This window comes from Cyprinus carpio, chromosome B23, assembly GCF_018340385.1.
Source record: "Cyprinus carpio isolate SPL01 chromosome B23, ASM1834038v1, whole genome shotgun sequence".
NCBI classification, from domain to species: domain Eukaryota; kingdom Metazoa; phylum Chordata; class Actinopteri; order Cypriniformes; family Cyprinidae; genus Cyprinus; species Cyprinus carpio.
The window spans coordinates 24,815,264-24,837,972 of record NC_056619.1 but is presented as its reverse complement, the minus strand read 5'-3'; the positions used below and the strand labels follow the sequence as shown (position 1 = coordinate 24,837,972).

The window sequence follows — 22,709 nt, the reverse complement described above, 5'->3', positions numbered from 1 at the left end:
GCATCTTGATGATATTGTGCTTTACATTATTGCTGATGCAAATTAATGATAATTGTTATATCAGTACAAGTAGGGCTGCACAATTAATCGAATTTCTAATCACGTATGCAATTATGGATGCCACAATTATGTAATCGTTCAAAGCGGCAATTCATTGTTCAAAGTCCACTTATGTTATTCTGTGTGCTTAAGATCCATTGTTTTCTTTCTACTTGTTGTCTTAAGGGTTTTTCCCATTACTTTAATTTTAGTTTTAGTATAACATTATAATACTATTCATATTTTTTTTATTATTATTTAAAGAAGAAACCAATCCGATGTACAGTGACATTTGAGGCTTAATGCTATAGAAAAGCACTAAAAAAATTTCAGTTAGAGTGTTTTCAGCTTGTTTATTTTCATATAAAAATACGGCATGCAGTTGCATCAAACAATGGTATAAACATCATTCAACGTAAGTTGTGATAATTGTAATTAATAATCACAATTACAATTTCAAGGGAATAATCAACAATTATGATCTTTGTCATAATCGTGCAGCCCTAAGTACAAGTCTTATGACAGAACACAAGAAAATCAAGATTGGAACACAACCCTAAAACACACCCACAGAAACGCACTTTACTTCCTCCGCCTCAAATACAAGCTTTCTCTCAATCTTCTCATTACAGACACCTTCTGCTTGTCAGTTGATATGTGTAAAATAACACATCCGTGAAAGTGACCTTAAAACTGTGTGCGACATAAAGTAGTCTAATAGCTTATGCATATTCTAAGTGCATATAAAGTGTAAAGCAAATTGCATATTTAAATACGCATGTCAATATGATATAAAGCGCAAATGCTTCTAAATACAAAACTCATAACACATGTTGCAATGGTGCAAAGCAGTCCACGCTGCACTGGCCCTCGGTTCCTGCAGTTCTGCCTCTCACCACAAGGGGCTCTCTGCCAGATCCCTGCATGACGACACACACAACAGGACAAGCGTGAGTTTGGGAAGAAATGGTGCGTTTATAGACAGCATAGGGTGAAAGAGATGGATAGAGAGAGGGAAACTGACGGAGGGGGTGGAGGAGTAGAGTTAGAAAGAGAAAGAAAGAGGGTGAAGGAGAGAAGTGAGGGAGAAAGGGTTTTAATGATGCTGAAAATTGGCCGGTGAGCGCTGTCTACCCTCTCAGTAAATCATTGCTACAGCTTCCTGACAACTTATCTGTCCTCTTGTCCTCCCCTCACAGAACTCTCCCTATCTTTTCTCTCGCTCTCTTCTCCCTCACTAATTTTATGAGGTGGTATTCAAAACTTCCATCTCCTCACCATATTCAGACTGTCACCATAAATAAAAGCCTGCATTAGCGTGTGCGAGTGTGCAAAGAAAAAGTGACAGACTGTGACAGGGAGATATAAAGCAAGGCGTTCGTGAGAGAGAAGGGCCGAATATTTTTTTGCGACAGTGACATATTTACTTGTGTGGGTTGTGTAAGAGTATATGTGAAAATCTATCTGAGCCCGTGTCTGCAGGTCACAGATAACGACAGTGTGACTGATGGGGTTTATAGTCAGTGAATGTGTGTTTGTGCGTGCTGTACCCGAGGGTAGTGTCTCTGTTGTCAGGCAGGAGAAGAGCAGTCTCCTCTCCAGAGCTGTGCCCTCTTGATAGAGCAGCCTCATACTCTTCCTCCTGTAAAGCACACACGCAAACACATGCATGAATAAAGGGCCTATTCACTGCAAGTCTGAAGAACAAGCACAATCAGATTTTTAAAACTGCAAAACACAAGTACTTCAGTTTGAAATATCATCTGATATCATTCTGATTGTTTTTTTGTTTGTTTTTTTACCTTAACACTACAGGTTTTTTTTATTCAGTGCCAAAAAACCTTGCCAACAATTCAGAGAACATGCCATCTGGCTCAGTGCATCTCTGTGAACTACAACAAATTGAGCCTGAAATATTATTCTTCAATATTCAGATTTTTTATTTTCTTTGGATAATAGGTATTATCCATTGGATAATGGTTTATTCTTATTCTCTGTTGATATTTTATTAGTTTAATGTGCAAATTTTAATCCTAAACCAATTCGACTAGAAGGAATATTAGTGTAGCTTAAAAATACAATAAAATAAATCAAAATGAACAAATGTGACCCTGGACCACAAAAACAGTCTTAACTCTCTGGGCTATACTTTTAGCAATAGTCAAAAACAAAAAAAAACATTGTATGGGTCAAAATTATCGATTTTTGTATTATGCCAAAAATCATTAGGTTATTAAGTAAAGATCATGTTCCATGAAGATATTTTGTAAATTTCCTACTGTAAATATATCAAAACTTAATTTTTGTTTTGTAATATGCTTTGTTATGTGTTATTTTTGAGAATTTTTTTGGGCGATTTTATAGGTGTTTTTATAATTTTTTATTGTGTATTTTTATTGTATTTATTTGTGTTTTATATCTGGGGTCTCAGATACCCCAAATAGCAATTTTTAAGTAATATATTTCATAAAGGATGTTGAAATTTTATTAATAATCACTTAACATAAGGAAAGTTATGATTTATTAACCTTAATTCTCAAACAGAACCTAAGCATTCAGCATTCAGATCCCCAAGAAAATCTAATTTTATTCAAATTTGATATTCAGAGAGTTGATTATTGTTTGGATGATGGAAAAATTAATAAATGAGTAACAAATAAAAATTATGTATACACTGTGGCACCTTTCTCGTAATGTAACACAAAAATTCGATTCAGATAAACACAAAAATATTTCTAGTGCCAAAAAATTGTTAGCAAAACATTTAGAGATTCTTGTGTGTTGTTTAATCATTAGTTTGATGTGAAAAGGGCTTGAAGGTGAGGGCACCTCATAGCATAAGAGGTGACATACAGTTAAACATCTGCTGTAGCTCAAAGAGCAGAGCATAACCAACTTATGTGCCAGTATTTCCCTAAATATTTTCTATGCAGCCACAAATTTCATTTATCACTTTTGGATATTTGGATGTGCTGTGATAACTTGATGACAACAAACCCTCACCGAATCAGAGCTGTGAGCATGTGTGTGAGCACTGGGCTGATGTGGAGATGAGAGGGGTGCAGGTTGGCTGATGACCACTGCGTCCATGCCCGAGGGGTGTCTGGGTGAAGGTGGCGGGGTGGCCGGGAGCAGCAGGTCGGCCTGGGGCTGCTCACACAGACTGTAGTGGTTCAGAGGCCCAGAAGAATGTGCGTCCTGCAAAGCCTCTGGGTTCTCATCCTCAGAATCAGACAGCAGTGGGCTTTCTGCATGACCTGAAACCACAAATGGCAGGTGATACTAAATAAATAATAATATTTATAACAAAGTAGGGGTATATTTCGATGTTGTGTAAGTATGGCAGAGTTGTGTGCATGCGGGAGGAGGGGTTGGTGTGCTGTGTTGTATGGTGCTGAAGTCTCGTCATTGTGCAGGGCCGTATAACACAGTGTTGTCCAGTGGTGTGTGGCATTTCATGATGTGCCTGTCTGCCGCCTGGAGTTCTGTGGTATTGTTGTTGGAGGGCAATAAAGAAGAGACAGACCCACAATAGTGTCGTTGTGTAGTGTTGTTTGTACAGAATTAAAGAAAGCACAGTGACTCACTGCTCTGCAGCAGCGCCGTCTCACTCCATTTAGAATCACTCAGCACCTCCAGCCTTCTCTCCAGCTGACGGCTGTACTCCATCACTTCCTGCACACACACACACACACACTGTTAACAAACCTCACATTTTAAGATGAAATAATGTTACACTGTAATGTTTAAAATACCATACTGCCCCTCATCCTCTTCTTAAATAATGTCAGACTTCTTAACAGGTCAGATTTCAGTAAATACTTGGTACTTTGCTGTTAGGGTTGCATGAAATAGGAAATTTAAGGGTTTGTAATGTGATTGGCCGATGCTATGTGAACACAATACAGCATGACCAATGTTGTGGGATTACTGAATAACAAAATATTTCCAAGAAGACATGTCAGCGCTGTTTTTGTTTGTACTGTCATCGGGACAAATACATGTGTGATTACCTCTAAAATCATTTTTGTCCCAGACCATGCACTTCTGAGTGCACTCATCCTAACAAGTATACTCAGATTTGTATTTGCAAAATAGTTTTTATATAGTTCATTGTTACATCCAATTGCAGTTTCCTTTGTTTCCTTTGTTTTCTCAGTACAGCTATAGAGAAAATGATAGTAATTACTTGGAAAACTGGACACCTTACAGTTCATAAATGTGTATTTTTTGTACTTACCCTAAATCTTTGTAAAACTGTTTTATGTTTGAAACCATCGCTTAAATATTCTAGGTAATTTTTTATCAATAATATAGGGTGCACATACATCATCTTTTTCCTGAATGTGTCCTGGCCAGGATTTTAAAATTGCCTAAAATGTCAAGGTTTTGGCTTTGTTTTCATATTGACTTAAAAAACGTTTTAAAACCTAGACGTTTTTGGCAATTTAGAAATCCCAGCTGAAAAAATAGGACATATGGTCACCCCAGACAGAAAAAAAACCCACACATTTACAGTAATGCATTTACATTGGACACCCATTAAGGAAAACAGACAAAAATGCAAATAAATATTAAAATTCTAAAAATTTAGTAGGACACTGTTGTGACAGAATCACTTTTCAGCCATCAACCAGTTTTATTCAAATGTTAACCTTACATCATGAATATCTAAATATGTAAAATGTTACTTTCACTTGGTACCCACACAAGGATACCATAAAGGTGCCACATAACTGCATACGCATGACAAAACTCTTATGTTTATGTTCTGCAATCTCCATTTACAGCCCTTACATAGGTAACATACTAACCAGATGTTCCTCCACCTGGAAAGGATCATTTAAAGTTTATAGCTCATGTAAGATTTCTTTACTTAAGAATTCATGCAAAGATTAACAAAAATACAAGTGTCAGATTTCTCTGTTTAAATCCCTCGGTCCACTCGCCTAGTCGGTTTCAAATGTAATTGTATTTACTATGCGGAAAATTGCTTTAAAACATTGGTGTCAGACACACAGAGAGCAAAACAGCTTGCATCTGATGTTTAGGACTGGTACAACAGCATTTTTCTCCTATGGCTTCAGGCTCATATGAATGAGATGGTTGTTTACCAAGAAACAGCACACTCTGTAAACTTGTTGGATGACCTGTGAGAACTTTTGAAATGGCTTCAATAAGAACAAGACAACACTGAGCACTTAAGAGTTTTGTGAGAACTGCAGAGGTCTTGCCTGTATTTCTGTCTGCAGCTGCTCCTTCTCTTTCTGAGCCACTCTGAGACTGGCCTTCAGCTCTTGCAGCTCACGACGAGTCTCACTTAGCTGAACCTAAACACAGTACATGTTTTAAAATATTTATATTTACATTACATTGCAAATGTAATATATGCCTCAATTTACATTATATAAAAATGTAAATGGTAGAGGTCATTCTAGGTCACTAAACAAATAAAAGCAAATCTGTGATATTGGCCATGATAACTCCTACAAAGTGTGCTGTTAACACTATTAAACAGACACCACTAAAAACATATTGACAAGAAAACCACTGCTCTTAATTTCTGTTTTTATTACTGTTTACTTAATAACTTAAAAAAATCTTGAAACTATGTAAACTTGAGATTAAGCTACATGCCATTGTTTGAACAGGGTGTCCGCGGGGTCTTGAAAAGTATTAAAAGTTGATAAATCAATTTAGAGAAAATTAAGGCCCTTAAAAGTATTAAAAAGTCTTAAATGCCATTTTCCAAGGTATTAAATTTTGTATCATCTTTTCATCATGTATATTTGTCAGAATAGTGGGGTTCTGTGTAGTTTATTTATGGAATCCCATGAGATTTTACGTCATCTGTTATGGCACCCACTGACTGACTGCGCCGCTGCGTGATAGCGCGGGGCTTGTTGATCGCTGATTTTTGTGTCCGCTCCCATGAGGAATCTCCAAACATTTCATCCGCTCCCACGATTTTTGTGTCCGCTCCCGCAAACATTCTATGAGGTATTTAAATCTTTTGAATGAGTGCTCGCAGTCGCAGTTCACTTTCACTATCGATTTCGCGATCGCGCGCGCACTGTGTGAAGGGAGCACATCTTACGATAAAAGACATGTCAATGAGCTCGGGATCTGTTGAGGAGCAAATCCTCCAACATCTTGTGAGTTATCTCTCCTTACTTTTGACCCATGATCAGTCAAATCTGACTTCTGCAGCTTGTGTTAGATGCAGGGTTGTTGTTGTTGTTGTTTTTTCCACGAAATTGGGCTGCTTTTAAACTGTAGCCATGGGTTGATTTTCCCCAGTGGGTTAAAGGTTTGATGACCCTATATAGATTACATTTGGTTGAAATGCTTGTACTGAAACATTTTGCATTCTTCCTGTTATAAAACTCTTAAATGTTTTGGGCCACACTAGTAGGAAGAATTTGAGCTGTGATTATGATAAATGTGCATAAACGACTGTAAAATATGTATTTTAGGGATGGAACTGTACAATTGTATTTTGGGGGATGGAAATGCACTACTTTTTTTATATTTTTTTTTTTTTACTGCCATGGGCTTGGGCATGCACAGTTTTAAAATGATTGTAATAGTTGTGATCATTATTTTACCTTCCATATCATTCAGACATGATCACGATCACTCTGTCAAGTCTGCATCAAATCAAGCACTCCGTAATCACAGGTAAACTGTCTGATCACTCAGATGTTTGTCATGAGAAGTGTTCCACAAAAAAGCTATGGTTTGCAGAGAGTTATGAGAGCTGATGTGTCAAATACTGTACATATTTTGAATATACTGTGTGAACTCATTGTCCCATTAGCTCGTAGAGCTTTATTTTTCCTCCTCAATAAGTTTTGTCAGTTGTTTTGTTTATTGGTCTAATTCTTGTTTCTTGGGTTGCATTGGTTAGTCACTCAATTAATTCTCTTGTGCTTCATCCCCCCTCCTGAATTATGTTGTATTGATAAGGAGTTATCACAATGTAAGTCTGTTTAGTTGTGCTATCTTACAATCAATATATAGTAAGTTGTGTAATGTAAGTTAAAGTGTCGCCGATGTTAGCGGTTAAAACTTGGAGTGGTGGTGTGGTCTTAAAATGTATGGAAAGAGTCTTAAAAAATGTCTTAAAAGGTATTAAATTGAACTCCCCGTTCCTGTATATACCCTGTTGAAAGTAATTTGTTAATTATTTTAATATTGAAGTTATTAAAATTTGTTCATTAGCATGTTAGCTTTTGGAAGAAAAAACTGCGATCAATAATCATGACATTTAACTGGTTTATATATATTGTTATTATTATTGTTATTTTATACAGTATATTCTGCTTTATATATTTCTTTATATCTTTCTTTTTAAAAGAGTTTTTGTATTTACCCGATTGCAGTCTTTCTCTCGTCCCAGCTCCACCACTGCTTTCTCTCTCTCCATCCTCGCCTCTTGCAACATCTCCTCCTTCTGCTGGATCTCATCATTTAGGCGTTCCAGATGCACTTTTTCCAACTGTCAATTCATGCAATTACTTAATAGAACAAGAGTCTCAAAGCTGTGGGTTTCATCATTTAGGCGTTTGTTTTTTTTTTTTTTTACTACATGTACCTCAGCATTCTGCTGCAGGGCTTCTTTCTCCTGTGCCCAGTTGGCCCTGCCCTCTCTCAGAGCCAGACTGGCATCTGCCAGCTGAAGTGTGAGCTGTGCGGCCTGCAGACGGGCCTGATGGAGCTCGGCATGTGCAGTGTCCCTCTGAGCAACCATGTCTCTCAGCTCCCCCCTCAGAGTCTCCACACAGCGTTCACTCACGTTCAGACGCTCTTGAACACTCCGGAGTTCATTCAAAGGTACTTCATTGGCTGCCTACTCAACAACAAAAAAATGTCACGCTGAAAAGAGTGTAACAGTCTACAGTCAGTTAGAGGGGCTGGCATACATGACTTCTAGCACCAACTGCATCAATTTCCTTATTTGTTGGAATATATAGACATTCTTCATATTTGTCACACATGCATTTAAAACAATATATACAGTTGATATTTAATAATAAAAAAAAGACGTATTAAACACTTTCAAAATAATGAATAAATCTAACCGACCCCAAATTTTTTGAATGGTAGTGCACACTATAATAAAAAAAATATTTATGTTGATTGCAAAAAATTAAAAATAAAATTCAGAATACATGGCTACGACTGAATGGCCATCAAATGGTGCAATTACAACATCTAACAGCAGGGGTTGTCTGGACCATGCTAACAAGTCAAACCTTGACCCTCTTAACTGACATGCACTTCATGGATAAATGGCGTCAAGTCTTTATTCTGAGACACTACATCCTGTGTACACCCCATAAGACATCCAAGGTGAAAGCTGGGGTGTGAAAACTGCTGGAGTGTTACCTCCTTCCTGTGAGCACTGTTGAGTTTGTGTGTGAGGGTGGTGATGGTGTCTCGGAGCTGTAGGGCATGTGTGTCTCTCTGGGCCAGTGAGCTTCTCAGACTCTGAAACTCTGCTGACAGACTGTGCAGCTCGTTTTCTGTTTGTTCCATCTTTATCTAGTACAATACACAAAACAATGACACAGTTATGACCATGCACTTGTATTTATGCTTGCGTATAAGTTAGGGCTGCACGATTATGACAAAAAACATAATTGTTGATTATTACCTTGAAATTGTAATTACAATTGACATTGAATGATGTTTATACCATTGTTTAATGCAACTGCATGCCATATTTTTATATGACAATAAACAAGCTGAAAACACTCTAACCGAAAAGCTTTTAGTGCTTTTCTATAGTATTAAGCCTCAAATGTCAACTATACATCGGATTGTTTTTTTCTTTAAATAATAAAAAAGTTAAAATATGAATGGTATTATAATGTTATTCTAAAACTAAAATTAAAATAATGGGAAAAACCCTTAAAAAAACATGTAGAAAGAAAAAACGCATCTTAAGCACATCGAATAACAAGTGGACTTTGAACAATTAATTGCCGCTTTGAACGATTATGTAATTGTGGCATCCATAATTGTAATCGTAATTGTAATTAGAGATTCGATTAATTGTGCAGCCCTAATAGGTGTTAGCTGGCAAACCTTCAGGTTCTTGTGTTCATCCTCATCTTCCTTCTTTTGAGCTGCTGCTTTCTTGGCCCGTTCCCTCATCCTACAAAGAATCAACACCAGAGAACCAATGCAACCATGTGGCTCACAGAGACAATAAGACACTGTTTACTATGCTAAACTGAGCTCCAGAAGGGGTCCATTCACTCCAGCAACATTTGGATGTACTGTAGTCAAGGATGCGTATGGCCACATTGCATGAAACCCTATCATGTCCTTATGTGCCCCAGAGAACATAGTAGAACATGTACTGCAGCAAAACAATGATTTTAAACTTTTCAGAATAGCATCTCAATAAATTAGAATGTCATGGAAAAGTTCATTTATTTATAATAATTCAACTCAAATTGTGAAACTCATGTATTAAATAAGTTCAATGCACACAGACTGAAGTAGTTTAAGTCTTTGGTCCTTTTAATTGTGATGATTTTGGTGAACAAAAACCCACCAGTTCACTATCTCAACAAATTAGAATATGGTGACATGCCAATCAGCTATTTAACTCAAAACACCTGCAAAGGTTTTCTGAGCCTTCAAAATGGTCTCTCAGTTTGGTTCACTAGGCTACACAAGCATGGAGAAGACTGCTGATCTGACCAATTGTCCAGAAGACAATCATTGACACCCTTCACAAGGAGGGTAAGACACAAACATTCATTGCCAAAGAAGCTGGCTGTTCACAGAGTGCTGTATCCAAGCATGTTAACAGAGAGTGTAGTGGAAGGAAAAAGTGTTGAAGAAAAAGATGCACAACCAACCGAGAGAACTGCAGCCTTATGAGGATTGTCAAGCAAAATTGATTCAAGAATTTGAGTGAACTTCACAAGGAATGGACTGAAGCTGGGGTCAAGGCATTAAGAGCCACCACACACAGACGTGTCAAGGAATTTGGCTACAGTTGTCGTATTCCTCTTGTTAAGCCACTCCTGAACCACAGAGGTGTCTTACCTGGGCTAAGGAGAAGAAGAACTGGACTGTTGCCCAGTGATCCAAAGTCCTCTTTTCAGATGAGAGCAAGTTTTGTATTTCATTTGGAAACCAAGGTCCTAGAGTCTGGAGGAAGTGTGGATAAGCTCATAGCCCAAGTTGCTTGAAGTCCAGTGTTAAGTTTCCACAGTCTGTGATGATTTGGGGTGCAAATGTCATCTGCTGGTGTTGGTCTATTGTGTTTTTTGAAAACCAAAGTCCCTACACCCTTTAACCAATACATTTTGGAGCACTTCATGCTTCCTTCTGCTGGCCAGCTTTTTGAAGATGCTGATTTCATTTTCCAGCAGGATTTGGCACTTGCCCACACTGCCAAAAGCACCAAAAATTGGTTAAATGACCATCGTGTTGGTGTGCTTGACTGGCCAGCAAACTCACCAGACCTGAACCCCATAGAGAATTTATGGGGTACTGTCAAGAGGAAAATGAGAAACAAGGGACCAAAAATGCAGATGAGCTGAAGGCCACTGTCAAAGAAACCTGGGCATCCATACCACCTCAGCAGTGCCACAAACTGACCACCTCCATGCCACGGCGAATTGAGGCAGTAATTAAAGCAAAAGGAGCCCCTACCAAGTATTGAGTACATGTACAGTAAATGAACATCCTTTCCAGAAGGCCAACAATTCACTAAAAATGTGAGCCAAAATCATCAAAATTAAAAGAACCAAAGACTTAAGCTACTTCAGTCTGCGTGCATTGATTTTATTTAATACACAAGTTCCACAATTTGAGTTGAATTACTGAAATAAATTAACTTTTCCACAATATTCTAATTTATTGAAATGCACCTGTAGGTAGAGCTTAAAAAATGCTCAATTCAACGCACGAGTCATCAATATGCAGTGATAATTATGTAGTATGTGTGTGTAGCCTTTAGACCTCTTGTTGAAGTATGTAGTCATGAAATTAAGAGAAAATCTTGAAATAAGCAGTAAACAAGTGTACAATACAACCAATGTAGTCTGAATCACAAACATATAACTCTTATGGGTTATTTTTAGTGAATCAAAACCAAAAGTAGTAATTAGTGTTGCTTTCGTCAACAAAAATTATGACTAAATATCATCGTCAACGAACCTTTATCATGTGACGAAAATGAGACGAGATGCAACGTAAATGCTGGTCATGTGACGATGACTATAATTAAATGTATAATGCAATATCGTTGAGGAATAAAAACGAGACTAAATGTGGTTTACAAAATAAAAACTATGCTAAAATGTCTCTTCATTTTCGTTGACCAAAACGAGATGAAACGAAATGTTTTATTTCGTCTCGTTTAGTAGTTATTATTATTATTTTGCAGTATTTCTGTTTCCTGTGTCTCACTGCGCAGACACAACAGACGTCATTTCCTCAAGTCCCACTTGCGGCATTATTTAGAAGATGACAACAAACAAAGTTAAGCAGGATTTATACTTTCGCCTGGCTCTGCTGACTGTGAGTGCTCCTTCCCAAATGGACGAGGCTTTTATACTTGTCGTGTTCGCCGTTGTACTATTCTTTGAAACAACAGGGGAGCGACGAGGAGTAATTGTCCTCTAAAATCGTAGGGAATCACTGTTGAGAAGTCATTTGCCAGTACAAGTTTTGTGATGAATGAGTTGATAAATTAATTTCTTTATGTACAAACTTAAAACAATCTTAAACTATTGGCTGTATTACGCATCAAACACAAGACAACTTTAAGCAAATAGTGTATAATTAATATCTAAATGAATTCTATTTTATACAATAAAAATAAAACGTACTTCAAATAAGAAGCCTTGGACAAACTATTCAAACATTTTTCCAAAAAAAGCGTTTTCCGTCAAAAAGCACCTGACAGAGTTTGAACTTCACATTAAACTGCTTCTGTTTCACACAAACGCCGACACAGACGTGCATGTTCGGCTAGAATCACCCTGAACTTGTGCATGTTTGGATGCGGAGCTGCGCGGAAAGTTACAAAAAATGCCTTGCACACTGCCATGCAAAAGTTTCGCGCTGGATTTGTGAATTTTTATTGCGGACGCGTCGAGTATAAATCAGCCTTGACACAGGCTGATTTATAGGGACCGATGGCCAGCCAGCTGGGGTTCATCTTTGCAAGTGTAATTCATTAAAACAATGAAACTTATACATGTTCACATCAATTTAATAAAAGTTTAACAAAATTACATGTTTAAGGCCCTATGAAATGTTTAATTTTTTCTCACCATATTTTTTATTGTTACCAAATTCTGTGTTTAGCATGTCTAATTATTTGAATCCATTTTTTTCTAAAAGAAGCCTTGTGATTTTTTTCCACCTCAAAAAAATCTGTGTTGTGTATTAAAATTTTTCTGGTTATCAAATGAAGGCACACACACTCCGGACGCATCGCGTTCAGCTCGAGCAGTGGTCTAAAACAGTTTATTTATTCAGCAAACGGACACAAGTTTACTTCAAGAATGAACAATGAGGCATAGATAAGTTTGAAGTTCAGTGTTTAAAAAAACGGAGCAATCAGAAAGAGCGATCTATATTATAGCTCTATAAATAAAGCATACAGACTTTAATAGAGCCACAGAAAGACAAACGTTTCGATGAAAGTGCTCAATATACAATTCATTATGTACATTAACAACAATTCGGGGCAAATATGATGTAATTTTAATGGAAAACTATGTGAATGGCGCTCTGTGGCGCGGTAGGATTTTCTGTCAAATGCATTTAAATCCGGGTCTGAAGTTTCTCGCTCTGTTCAACGTGAAGCGTCACGTGTCTAAACAAATAGCATGTGCTGTCAGTGATTTAAACCACTAGAGGCCGCTCTCGCACTGCATAATAACCCTTCTCAGCCACTCCAGCAATGGACGCAACCCGGAAAACTATCGGCATGGATTTTTGCCGATAACCGATTGTTCCAGCAATCAACTATCGGTGCCGATTAATCGGCAAAACCGATACATCGGTTGACCTCTACCTAATACACATGTAATCATTGCGAGACGTACAAGGACACGTGCTTATCAGATGGGATTTAAACTTTTATGGGCCGAATCAGAAGTATTATTTTCTGATAACACGAAAAGAAACAGCAGTAAGTACAAGCAGACGTAATATTAGTGTGTGATAACTTTAGCCCTCCTGCTCGTGTTTTGACGCCGACAGAGGGATCCGCCCATCCTCTTGACGTAATCAGCAACACAGGGGGTAATCTGGTCAGAAGTGGTCGAAAGTGGACAGAAGAGATGGATTAAAACGCCAGGTGTAAACGGTTTATGTGCCTTCATTGTCCAATTGTGATCCGATCAACCAAAACGCATCTTAATACCAAGTGTAAACAGGGCCTAAGAAACACAAAGCTTCTCACCTTTCTAGGTCAGTCTCTCTCTCCAGGCCTCTCTGGGTCAGTACTTTAATGTCCTCCTCTAGCTCTCTAATTCGCTGCTCATTAGCTTCTTTTTTTGCCAGCAGGGCTCTCTTCTCCTCTGTCAGGGCCTCACCTAAATCCTCAACTTCCTAAAAGAGAGAGGTGTGATGGTGAGGTGTTTACACTAAAGCATATCACTAAAAATCGTTTAGCAGTTAGCTTTCTGTCAGTGTGTGTGAACATATACACCACAGTAAACACAGTAGAGACAAAATATACACACAACTGTGACCCGGGGCTGACCACACAGGCTGATGGAATGAGTGTGTTTACACTACCTTCTGCTGCTTCTTCATCTCCTCTACTTTCTCCCTATATTCTCTCACTTCCTCCTTCAGCTCGCTGATCTTTCTTTCCAGCTCCTTGCGGCTCTGCTCCCAGGAGCCTCTGTCTCTCTCTCTCCTGCCTTTCTCCCTCTCCACGTTCTGGTCTGCTGCTTCCAGAGCCTGGAGCAGATCAGCACGCTCCTTCAAACACTCCTGGAGACGACTCTGTTAAGGAAAATGACAAAGAAAGATTAAGACATTAACAAAAAACACATATGAAGTAGACCCAGTTTTAAATTAGGTCCGTCAATCGATTAGAAAAGTTTAATTAATTACCCTATATAGTGATTAATCAAATTAATAACATATAATCAATTAGGGATGTCATCGTTTAATCTACAATCAGTTAATTGTTTATAAGAGATGTAATCGATTAAAGCCTTCGATGGTCGATTAAACAATTAAATTTTGGGGTGTGTGTGATTCATGCGCTAAAAATTTAACAATACACTAATGTACAAATTACACTTTTAATGAGATCCAAACTTTAAAAGTACATTAAAAAAGAAACAATGCAAAAACCTTCAACATGAAAAGCAATAGAAGGTTTTCCAGGGCGCTTTTGGCCTACTTCTAATAAAATGAAAGCAAAATTTCTATTTAGTAATTTAATATTTAGACTGTTTCTGATTAAATAAAGCAGTAATTGATGACATAAAATCATGAGTATGTTTTGATTTAAAGGTCAGAAGCTATAGCTTACATGAAAAAAAAAAAAAATCACAAACGACCCTTTTAAATTAAATAATTTTATATATACTGATTTAGTCATTTATGTGTAATATGTTTACACATCTAAAAGATTTTCAGAATATATACAACTCTTTTGCTTTAGACCATCTGCAAATGTTAAATCTTAAAATAAAATGTTATGGTTACCACTGCAGCTTTCTGAAAAAAAAAAAATGCAGTGATTAATATATAGTTATTTGTAATGGGTCATACCAACGATATTACCAGACCACACAGGAGTATAAGTAAATAGAAACTCTGTTGGTAGAAGGACGCAGTTATAGCATTGATGGAGCAAGAACAATGTAAGTGTCTAAAATACGTGCACACAGTTGGTAAAAATTGCCCTCTTTAACAGTGCAGTTTTTGCAGTCTTCAATCAGATGCACTTTTTCTGTGTGCGTGCTTTGGATGTGTGAGCACATTGGCGAAGCAACAAGATAGTCTATGTATGACCGGACGATATATTCATATCCAAAACAAGACAATGTGAACATTACGGAGCGCTAAACACTCTCATGCAGTGCATTTTTCATTCATACTCTAAGCTGGAGGGCCCTGTCACACAGAAAGTCAGAAACGGCCTAGTATAAGTAATAACTTATGGCATGCAGGAAATCCCTAATATGGACAAAGGCATGCTATTGCTGAAGCTAAAAAAGGTAATTTCAGGTCATTTTGAGGTAAGAAATATAGTATATGAATAATGCAGGGCAAAATGACATAACATTTAATACAGTACAGAAACTATTCTGCCTTATTATGTGTTTGCATAAACCAATCCTAAAATTATCATTAGGAAAATATAGAAAACAATATTATAGAATACAAATTTTTGGTTTTCATCCAGCGGTGTATTTGATTTCTTATCCAATTAAAATACATAACAAAAAAATAAAGCCTGTCAATTAGACAAAAGGGTATATATATATTTTTTTTTTTACATTTCTGTCCCCCTCATTTCTGAAATGATTGGTATGCCCCTATGTTTGCAGTACAGAAAACAGTGCACGAGTCTTCTTGTGCTTGAATGGTTTAAAGTCATATTAAAATGTGCACAAAGGAATTGATGAGGAATCAAAATTTTACATTTATAACAACTAGACGATTCCTGATCTTAAGCATCCTATTCGATTTTTGGGGTTTGGAACGAATTTTCATTTTGCGGTGGAGTATCCTTTGTTACATATTTTTTTTTTTGTCCTACCGAAAAATGTACCTGGAATCCACCTTTGTTATTATACCTACACTTTCAATGTGATTTTAAACCATTCAAGTCAAGAAGGCTGTTTTCTGTGCTGTGTTCTTTAGCCTGTTGATTTTCATTCATAGTATTCAGCTAACAAAGAAATATTTTGCAATAAGAATTAAAATAAATGTGAATGATATCTAAGATTTATTTATTTATTATTATCATTATTATTTTTTACCTTATTGGAATCGAAATCGTAATCATAAAAATTCAAAAGATGCCCTTTACCCATACCCCACATTAATTTTTACTAGCACCTATCTATTCACACTGTTTTAAATCCTTTCTTTTAAAACCTCACCTACCCTTCTTTGCTTTTTCCCTTCTTAAATTCAACCACATAATCTTATACGTGAATGTACTTTTCAAAATTAGTTATAAAACAGTTGCTCCTGGCAACAGGGATAGATAGTATGTTTGCTTAACATAGCGTCAAACTTGACAAATTATGAGACTAATATCATGTTTTGCTCCTGATTAACATGGTGGATAAAAGCAGCTCGGTTTTTTTTTTTTTAAACCAACAATATACTATAGGCATACTACTTTTTTTCAAACTTGATGTGCTGTTGTGGTAGGCCAGTTTCAAATTGCATATTTGGCACACTGCCTTTCTTGTCCTCACTCTATTTAAAGTTCTCCCACACAGCTGAGATCTTCGGCATGTTTGTCTTCTCATCCAGATGAAATGAATCATAAAGTTCACTCAATGGGCGATTCATATTCAAGGGAATGAGAACCATTTCGTGAGGGGGATGCCAGGGGTTCGAGAGAGAAAAAAAAAAAAGAATATTCGAATTTCAAAATTGAAAATCGAATGGCAACCCAGGCATTTGTAGTAAAACTTTGGCTATCAATTCGAATGACTATATGCAATGCAATGCACGCATGAGCATGAGCATGTAATCTCTGCATCGTCCAGATGTACAAAACAGACCCTCCCACCTCTGTAATAAACACGGTGATGTTAGTCCCGTCTGAAAGGGTACATAAAATCACAGATGTCAGGTGATAAGAATCAAAACTTAAATGAAGTTTAGAAGACTAGTCCCATCTGAATAGGGCTTAAAAACTCCCTTCATTTGGGTGAGGAAACTGATGTTTTGAGTGCCATTTGCACATCCTGTCATGCTGGTGACAGTAGATGCATTTTTCAGTATTAAGGTTAATGATTAATCGATTGATTGTTAATTTAAACGACGATCGATCATGGGAATGATCGAAAATTGACATAATTGGCAAATATCAATATTTGCTGTGAAAACATTATTGTGGAAGATCAAGTAATTAATTAAATACATGATCTTATATTATCATTAATAATAAAGTTTAGTGTGATTTATATAATATAAATAATTATCTTAAATGTCTTTTTTTCTCACAAATGGTTAAAAAAGACATTACCTCTGCAGTCAATCAAATAAAAACAGTAAGAGATATAAGACAGCAACATTGCTATATCAGTAAAAAAACAAAACAAAACAGCATTATTGACTTGGTTGGAAAGCTCAACACAGACTATGTGGCGTCTCAAACTGTTCATGTGATTTTTAAACCACACAACAAACCCACACATTGTGGCAATGTTAAATGGAGACTGTCTGTCTGAGGTCTATAGCCTTCTGTGGATAAAAGTGTCTATACACTGGGACATCTCTCTATTGCATGTTTACCCTTTCTTGCCCAAACAACAGTGTAACTTTAATTGTATTACTGTAAACTTTTCAAACTTGCTAGGAGAAAAGATTGAAACATTTAAAGTTCAAAAATACAGTGAAATGGTGTTATTTAATAAAAAAAAATTACTTTTTCAGAAAGTAAGCGTGTGTCTGTGAAAGTGTCATCTGGGCTGAGATTTTGCACTTTGCAAATCTCAGCCCAGATGACACTTTCACAGACACATGCTTGCAAAACGTTACAGTACCATTCAAAAGGTTTGGTGTCAGTAAGATTTTTAATTTTTCTTTTAAAAGGACATTAATACTTTAATTTAGCAAGAATGGGTTAAATTGATGAAAAGTGACCATAAAGATATTTATGTTATGATTTTGATTTCAAATAAATTGCTATATATATATATATATATAGAGAGAGAGAGAGAGAGAGAGTTTTAGTGTATTAAAATTGTAGAACATTTTATTTGTGATCTGATTTGTCCAGTACTATAATTTCCCAGCTATTTTTGGCTTTTAATGGGTAAAGGCACTTTTTTGGAAAGCTTGCTTATCTTTCTGAAAAAGTAACCTTCTAAGATAACTAATCAACAGTGTGTTCCTAAGATAGATGTACGTGGAAGCAGCAGCTTATGCATCTGCAAGTAATGCTGTCACCCTAGGCAACTGGATCCAGCAGTGTCTTATTGTCTCTCATTTGAGTTAAATGATGGACTGAATTAGTGTCTTAACATATTCTTTAAGAGCCTCTGACCTGCAGTAGCTGGGCTCTTGGGATGACCAGCAACATGTCCTCGCCCACTTCCTCCCCCTGATCCTCCTTCTCCAGAGTCACCAGCTCCTCAAGGGGCTTTGGGGCTGAGAAGATAAAGGCAGTGCTGCGAGAACAGACCTCTCCCCTTCCATCCACATACACAAACTGGTACTGCTGGGCACTAGGCCCTGGTAGGTAAGAAGCTGGAAAGGGGAGAGAAGAGGGAATCTTTGAAAGGCCAACAAAACTATAAACAAAACTATTGTCATGTGTTGGCTGTGGTTTTGATTGTAGGCATAGCATATTTGAATATTTCCTTTCTTGTTATTCATAGTGAGGGAAGTTTGGAGATTTTATGACCACATGAAGCCTGGGGCACTGCTGATGACCTCATGTGGTTTCTCTTAGAGGTCATAAATGCACTCTGTCTACATCGCCATACTCACCACAAATTACAATGCTGCCATTCTGCACTTTGCAAATCTCAGCCCAGATGACACTTTCACAGACACACGCTTGCAAAAAGTTACAGTACCTTCAAAAGGTTTGGTGTTAGTAAGATTTTTAATTTTTCTTTTAAAAAGACATTAATACTTTTGAAAGACATTAATACTTTAATTCAGCAAGAATGCATTAAATTGATGAAAAGTGACCATAAAGATATTTATAATGTTATGATTTTGATTTCAAATAAATGGCTATTTTTTTACTTTCTATTCATCAAATAATAATTTAAAAATGTATCATTACATAAAACATTGTTTCTACTAAAATATTAATAAGCACAATTGATAATGATCAGAAATGTTTCTTGAGCAGTAAGTCAGTGTTTTAGAATGAGTTTGAAGCATCATGTAAAACTGAAGACTGAAAAAATGATGCTGAAAATTCAACTTGGTCATTGCAGGAATGAATTACATTTTAAAAATGTATTCAAACAGAAAAATTACTTAAAATTGTATTAATATTTCACAGTATTGATTTTTGATCAAGTAAATGCAGGCTTGGTGAGTATGAGAGACTTTCCAAAACAAACAAGCAACAATAAAAAGTTACTGACCCCAAACTTTTGAACGGTAATGAATGTTACTTTAAAAGAGACTGACTACAGATCCACACTGTTTCAAAAATCTACTATGTGCGAAGGATATAGAGTCAGATTTGTAGACTATTTATTTAGGGTGTCCTTGAATATTAAAAAATTTTTATCTCTTTGCACACAACAATTTAATGGCTGTTGTGGGTTTTTACCATGTTGACAGAACTGCACGCTATAGCATAGCAAGATAAAACCCTTTCAAATTAATTGTATCTCTAAAATCATTCTTTTTAAAGCATTGTCATCTCTACACAAAAATGTGTAGAGAAGCAAGACAATCTAGTGTAATTTGGGAGCATCCTGCCCATCCCTTCTAATAACTAACTACAGGCGAATTCCTTTGTGGCATTTTATCTACTTCACGGGACATTCGAGGAGGAACATTTGCTAATGTACTAAATGCACCTCAGTGAATGAGACCAGCAGTTGGGTGAATCAATGCAAAAAACTGTAATTAGATCCTTTAATGTCCCTAAAACAATCTATTCTTTATTCATACTGTCTTGAGACTATCAGCTGACTTTCAAGAGGGCTTGAACACTCAAATCAATGCTTCAGAGACCTTGAAAATTAGCACAGCAGTTGACAGAGGTCCCCTCCTTGTAGCTGGATGGAGCTACTGCCCAAACAAACGTATGGTAGTCCTTGACTGATGACCAGCCAACCTGAGGGTAAAAGGAAACAGAACAACTTCAATTAAGCAAAAGAGCTACATCAATGCTGAAGAACCTGGAGATGGCTCTATCTCTTACCTTAAATAGTCCAATCCAGTCATTACTGGCCCATGTGTGCTGTGGGTTGATGGTGTAGTGGCAGTCCACTCTGCTCTGAGGAAAGTAGCAACTTCCAACATTTCGAAACTCCACCTCCCATGTCTTCTCCATGGCAACAGAACAGTGATGCACCTGGGTAAATATTAAAATGATAAATGGTATGCCATCTAAAACTACTTAAGAAAATTTTTTTCTCATTCTTTAATTATTATACATGTAGTTTTATGGTGTTTTAATTTCTTATTTGAGAAATTGTGAAATATTGGTATTTCCAAAAAATTTGCAATTGCCATCAAACTGCAACAAAGTTGAAATAATGGTTTAAAAATTAAAAGAAAAACAATGCATACAAAATAAAAAAATCGAACACAAAATCCTGATGTTAAGAAAAAGTTACTAGTCATGCCATTTATACCATTGTAGAAGTAGGCTATATAACGGAGGTCAAAAGCAATAATCTCTCTTTTTTTTTTTTTTTTAAATAAATAATTACAACTTGAATATGCGATATCCACATTTTATCTAAAAGTTCTTTTTTTTATGGATCTGTAAAGAACATTTCATTACTTCATCCATGAAACCTCTACATTCCTCAAAAGTTCCTTTATAGTGGAAGAAGATTTTTTTAGATTAAAATATTCTTCACACAGAAAAAAAAAATGGTTCTTTAAGAACTGGTCACTTGGTCACCCTTTTGGAACCTTTATTTCTAAGATTGTACATGTGTAGTTATCTATCTTTATCTATATGTATGCCTCATTTTTCTATATTCACATTCACAAATATACAATATACAGTAATTGTAAACAGGCTTTAATTAGTCCACACAAAGTTGTATGGACTTTATTATCAAGACTTATTGAGCACAGTAGGGGAGAGGTGAATGTGTTGCGCAAGTGGAAAGGAACTGTTTATGTTAAACTAGATGCCAAGTTCCTGCAGATGACTGATGTTGAGACTTTCTTAGTCGGACACACATCAGCTCTTAGAGAGCATTTGTGACAGGCTGTAGGGTGCCAAAAATGCTGTGACTGACTTTGTGAACTGTATGGATTACAAGCAATGACAGGTGGGTTCATCATTAGCACCACATAATAAACTACACACTCCATATTTAGACTCTCCATGAACAGGCCAAGGACGTTTCCTGACGTCATCTGTCTGATGTCAGAAACTTGCAGCTTCAATGCTTTTATTTTAAAAGATTAAGGATAATTGATTCATGAATATGACTCATCTAAAATAAAATAGTTGGTGAAATAAAACAAAAACTGAAAAACAACAGATGCACACCAATAAAATGTACTTAAATATCACTTGACATAACACCAGATTGTTGTGGCATCATAAAAAATAATGCTTACAATAGTTCAATAATTGCTACAGTAGTTTACTCATTTGTTTATCTGTTTTTCTGACTTACGAAATAAAACTAATACTTTTGCATTGTCAATAATCGTGGATGGGTATTGCAAACGAGGCCCAAAGTTAGAAACAATCTCAAGTTACTCTGTACAGCGTGGCAACAAACAAGAAAAACAATGCATAAGCAGATCTGACACTTTGTTACAGCAATAAAAAAAAAAAAAAAGGATATGACAACATTATAACACTGTAATAGTCAATACACATTCCAAGGGGCTGTCTCCAATGAGATGGGATGTTATAAACATGGCATGCTTTTGTCTTTACAGTAGCTGCGTGCTACTGAACATGCTGCATTTTTTCCCTTTGTGGAAATATAACGTCGTATAACAAAACTCACCCGATTTAGCTTAGATAATCAGAACAATGTCGTCTTGGAAAACGATGTTCGGTGATAAAGAAGAAAACATGTATGAGAGTGATGACAAGTGCAATTTACACTGACACATTCGCCGAGATGAGCTGTGCCACGAACCTCTCACAACAATAACAAAAACAGAAGCATGGGTGCTCTGGAGGTCTCGGTGCATTATGGGAAATGAAGTTCCATTACTGGTTCTGAATCATGGCTCAGATACTGAAAAAAACTAAAATCCCCATCTGTAATGACGATGCTTTGAAGGTCGACGTGGAAAAAGTCAGACGTCATGGTAACGGTACAGCTATTGGAGCTTTGATTGGTTCACATTTCCCATCGGATTCATCGACTTGGTTTCTATTGGTTAAATAAATGTGTCAATCAACTGTTGACCAATGTGATAGGTGTACGTCAGGAACGCATGGAGAAAAGAAACGCGATTGCGAAATGAACTAGTGATGGGAAGTCTGACTCATTTCCGCGAATCGGTTCTTTTGAACACTCTAAAACAACAATGCAATGATTCGTTCAATTACGTCTCGACTAAAACTGCTATTTATTGTAGTAAAATGCAATTGAATGTATTGTATTGATTGTGTGTTCATACAAATGTCATGCATGGAGTAAACATTGCTGAATGTTCTATTTGTATTTCTATGTTTTATTGATTGATCGGTTGATTGATTTCTAATTAGCCCCTTAAACTTGAAGTAGCCTTAAAAGGTCTTAACTTAAATTGCTCAAACTATCAGCTCACTCGTGGGTTTGTTA

At 36.5% G+C, this 22,709-nt stretch overlaps 1 protein-coding gene across 1 annotated transcript; it reads right to left on the bottom strand.

The window, feature by feature from the left end:
• Nucleotides 1-702: 702 nt before the first annotated feature.
• Nucleotides 703-22,174, bottom strand: LOC109056222 (calcium-binding and coiled-coil domain-containing protein 1). Its single transcript, XM_042751270.1, has 15 exons — nt 21,921-22,174; nt 20,135-20,287; nt 19,945-20,047; nt 18,284-18,486; nt 13,825-14,037; nt 13,487-13,635; nt 9,133-9,202; nt 8,431-8,586; nt 7,637-7,891; nt 7,415-7,540; nt 5,274-5,369; nt 3,627-3,714; nt 3,043-3,296; nt 1,590-1,681; nt 703-959 (listed from the first exon to the last, which is right to left on the bottom strand). Exons 2-15 carry the CDS (start codon nt 20,264-20,266, stop codon nt 932-934), a joined length of 1,965 nt encoding a protein of 654 aa, XP_042607204.1. The 5' UTR covers nt 20,267-20,287; nt 21,921-22,174; the 3' UTR covers nt 703-931.
• Between the last annotated feature and the right edge of the window lie 535 nt (nt 22,175-22,709).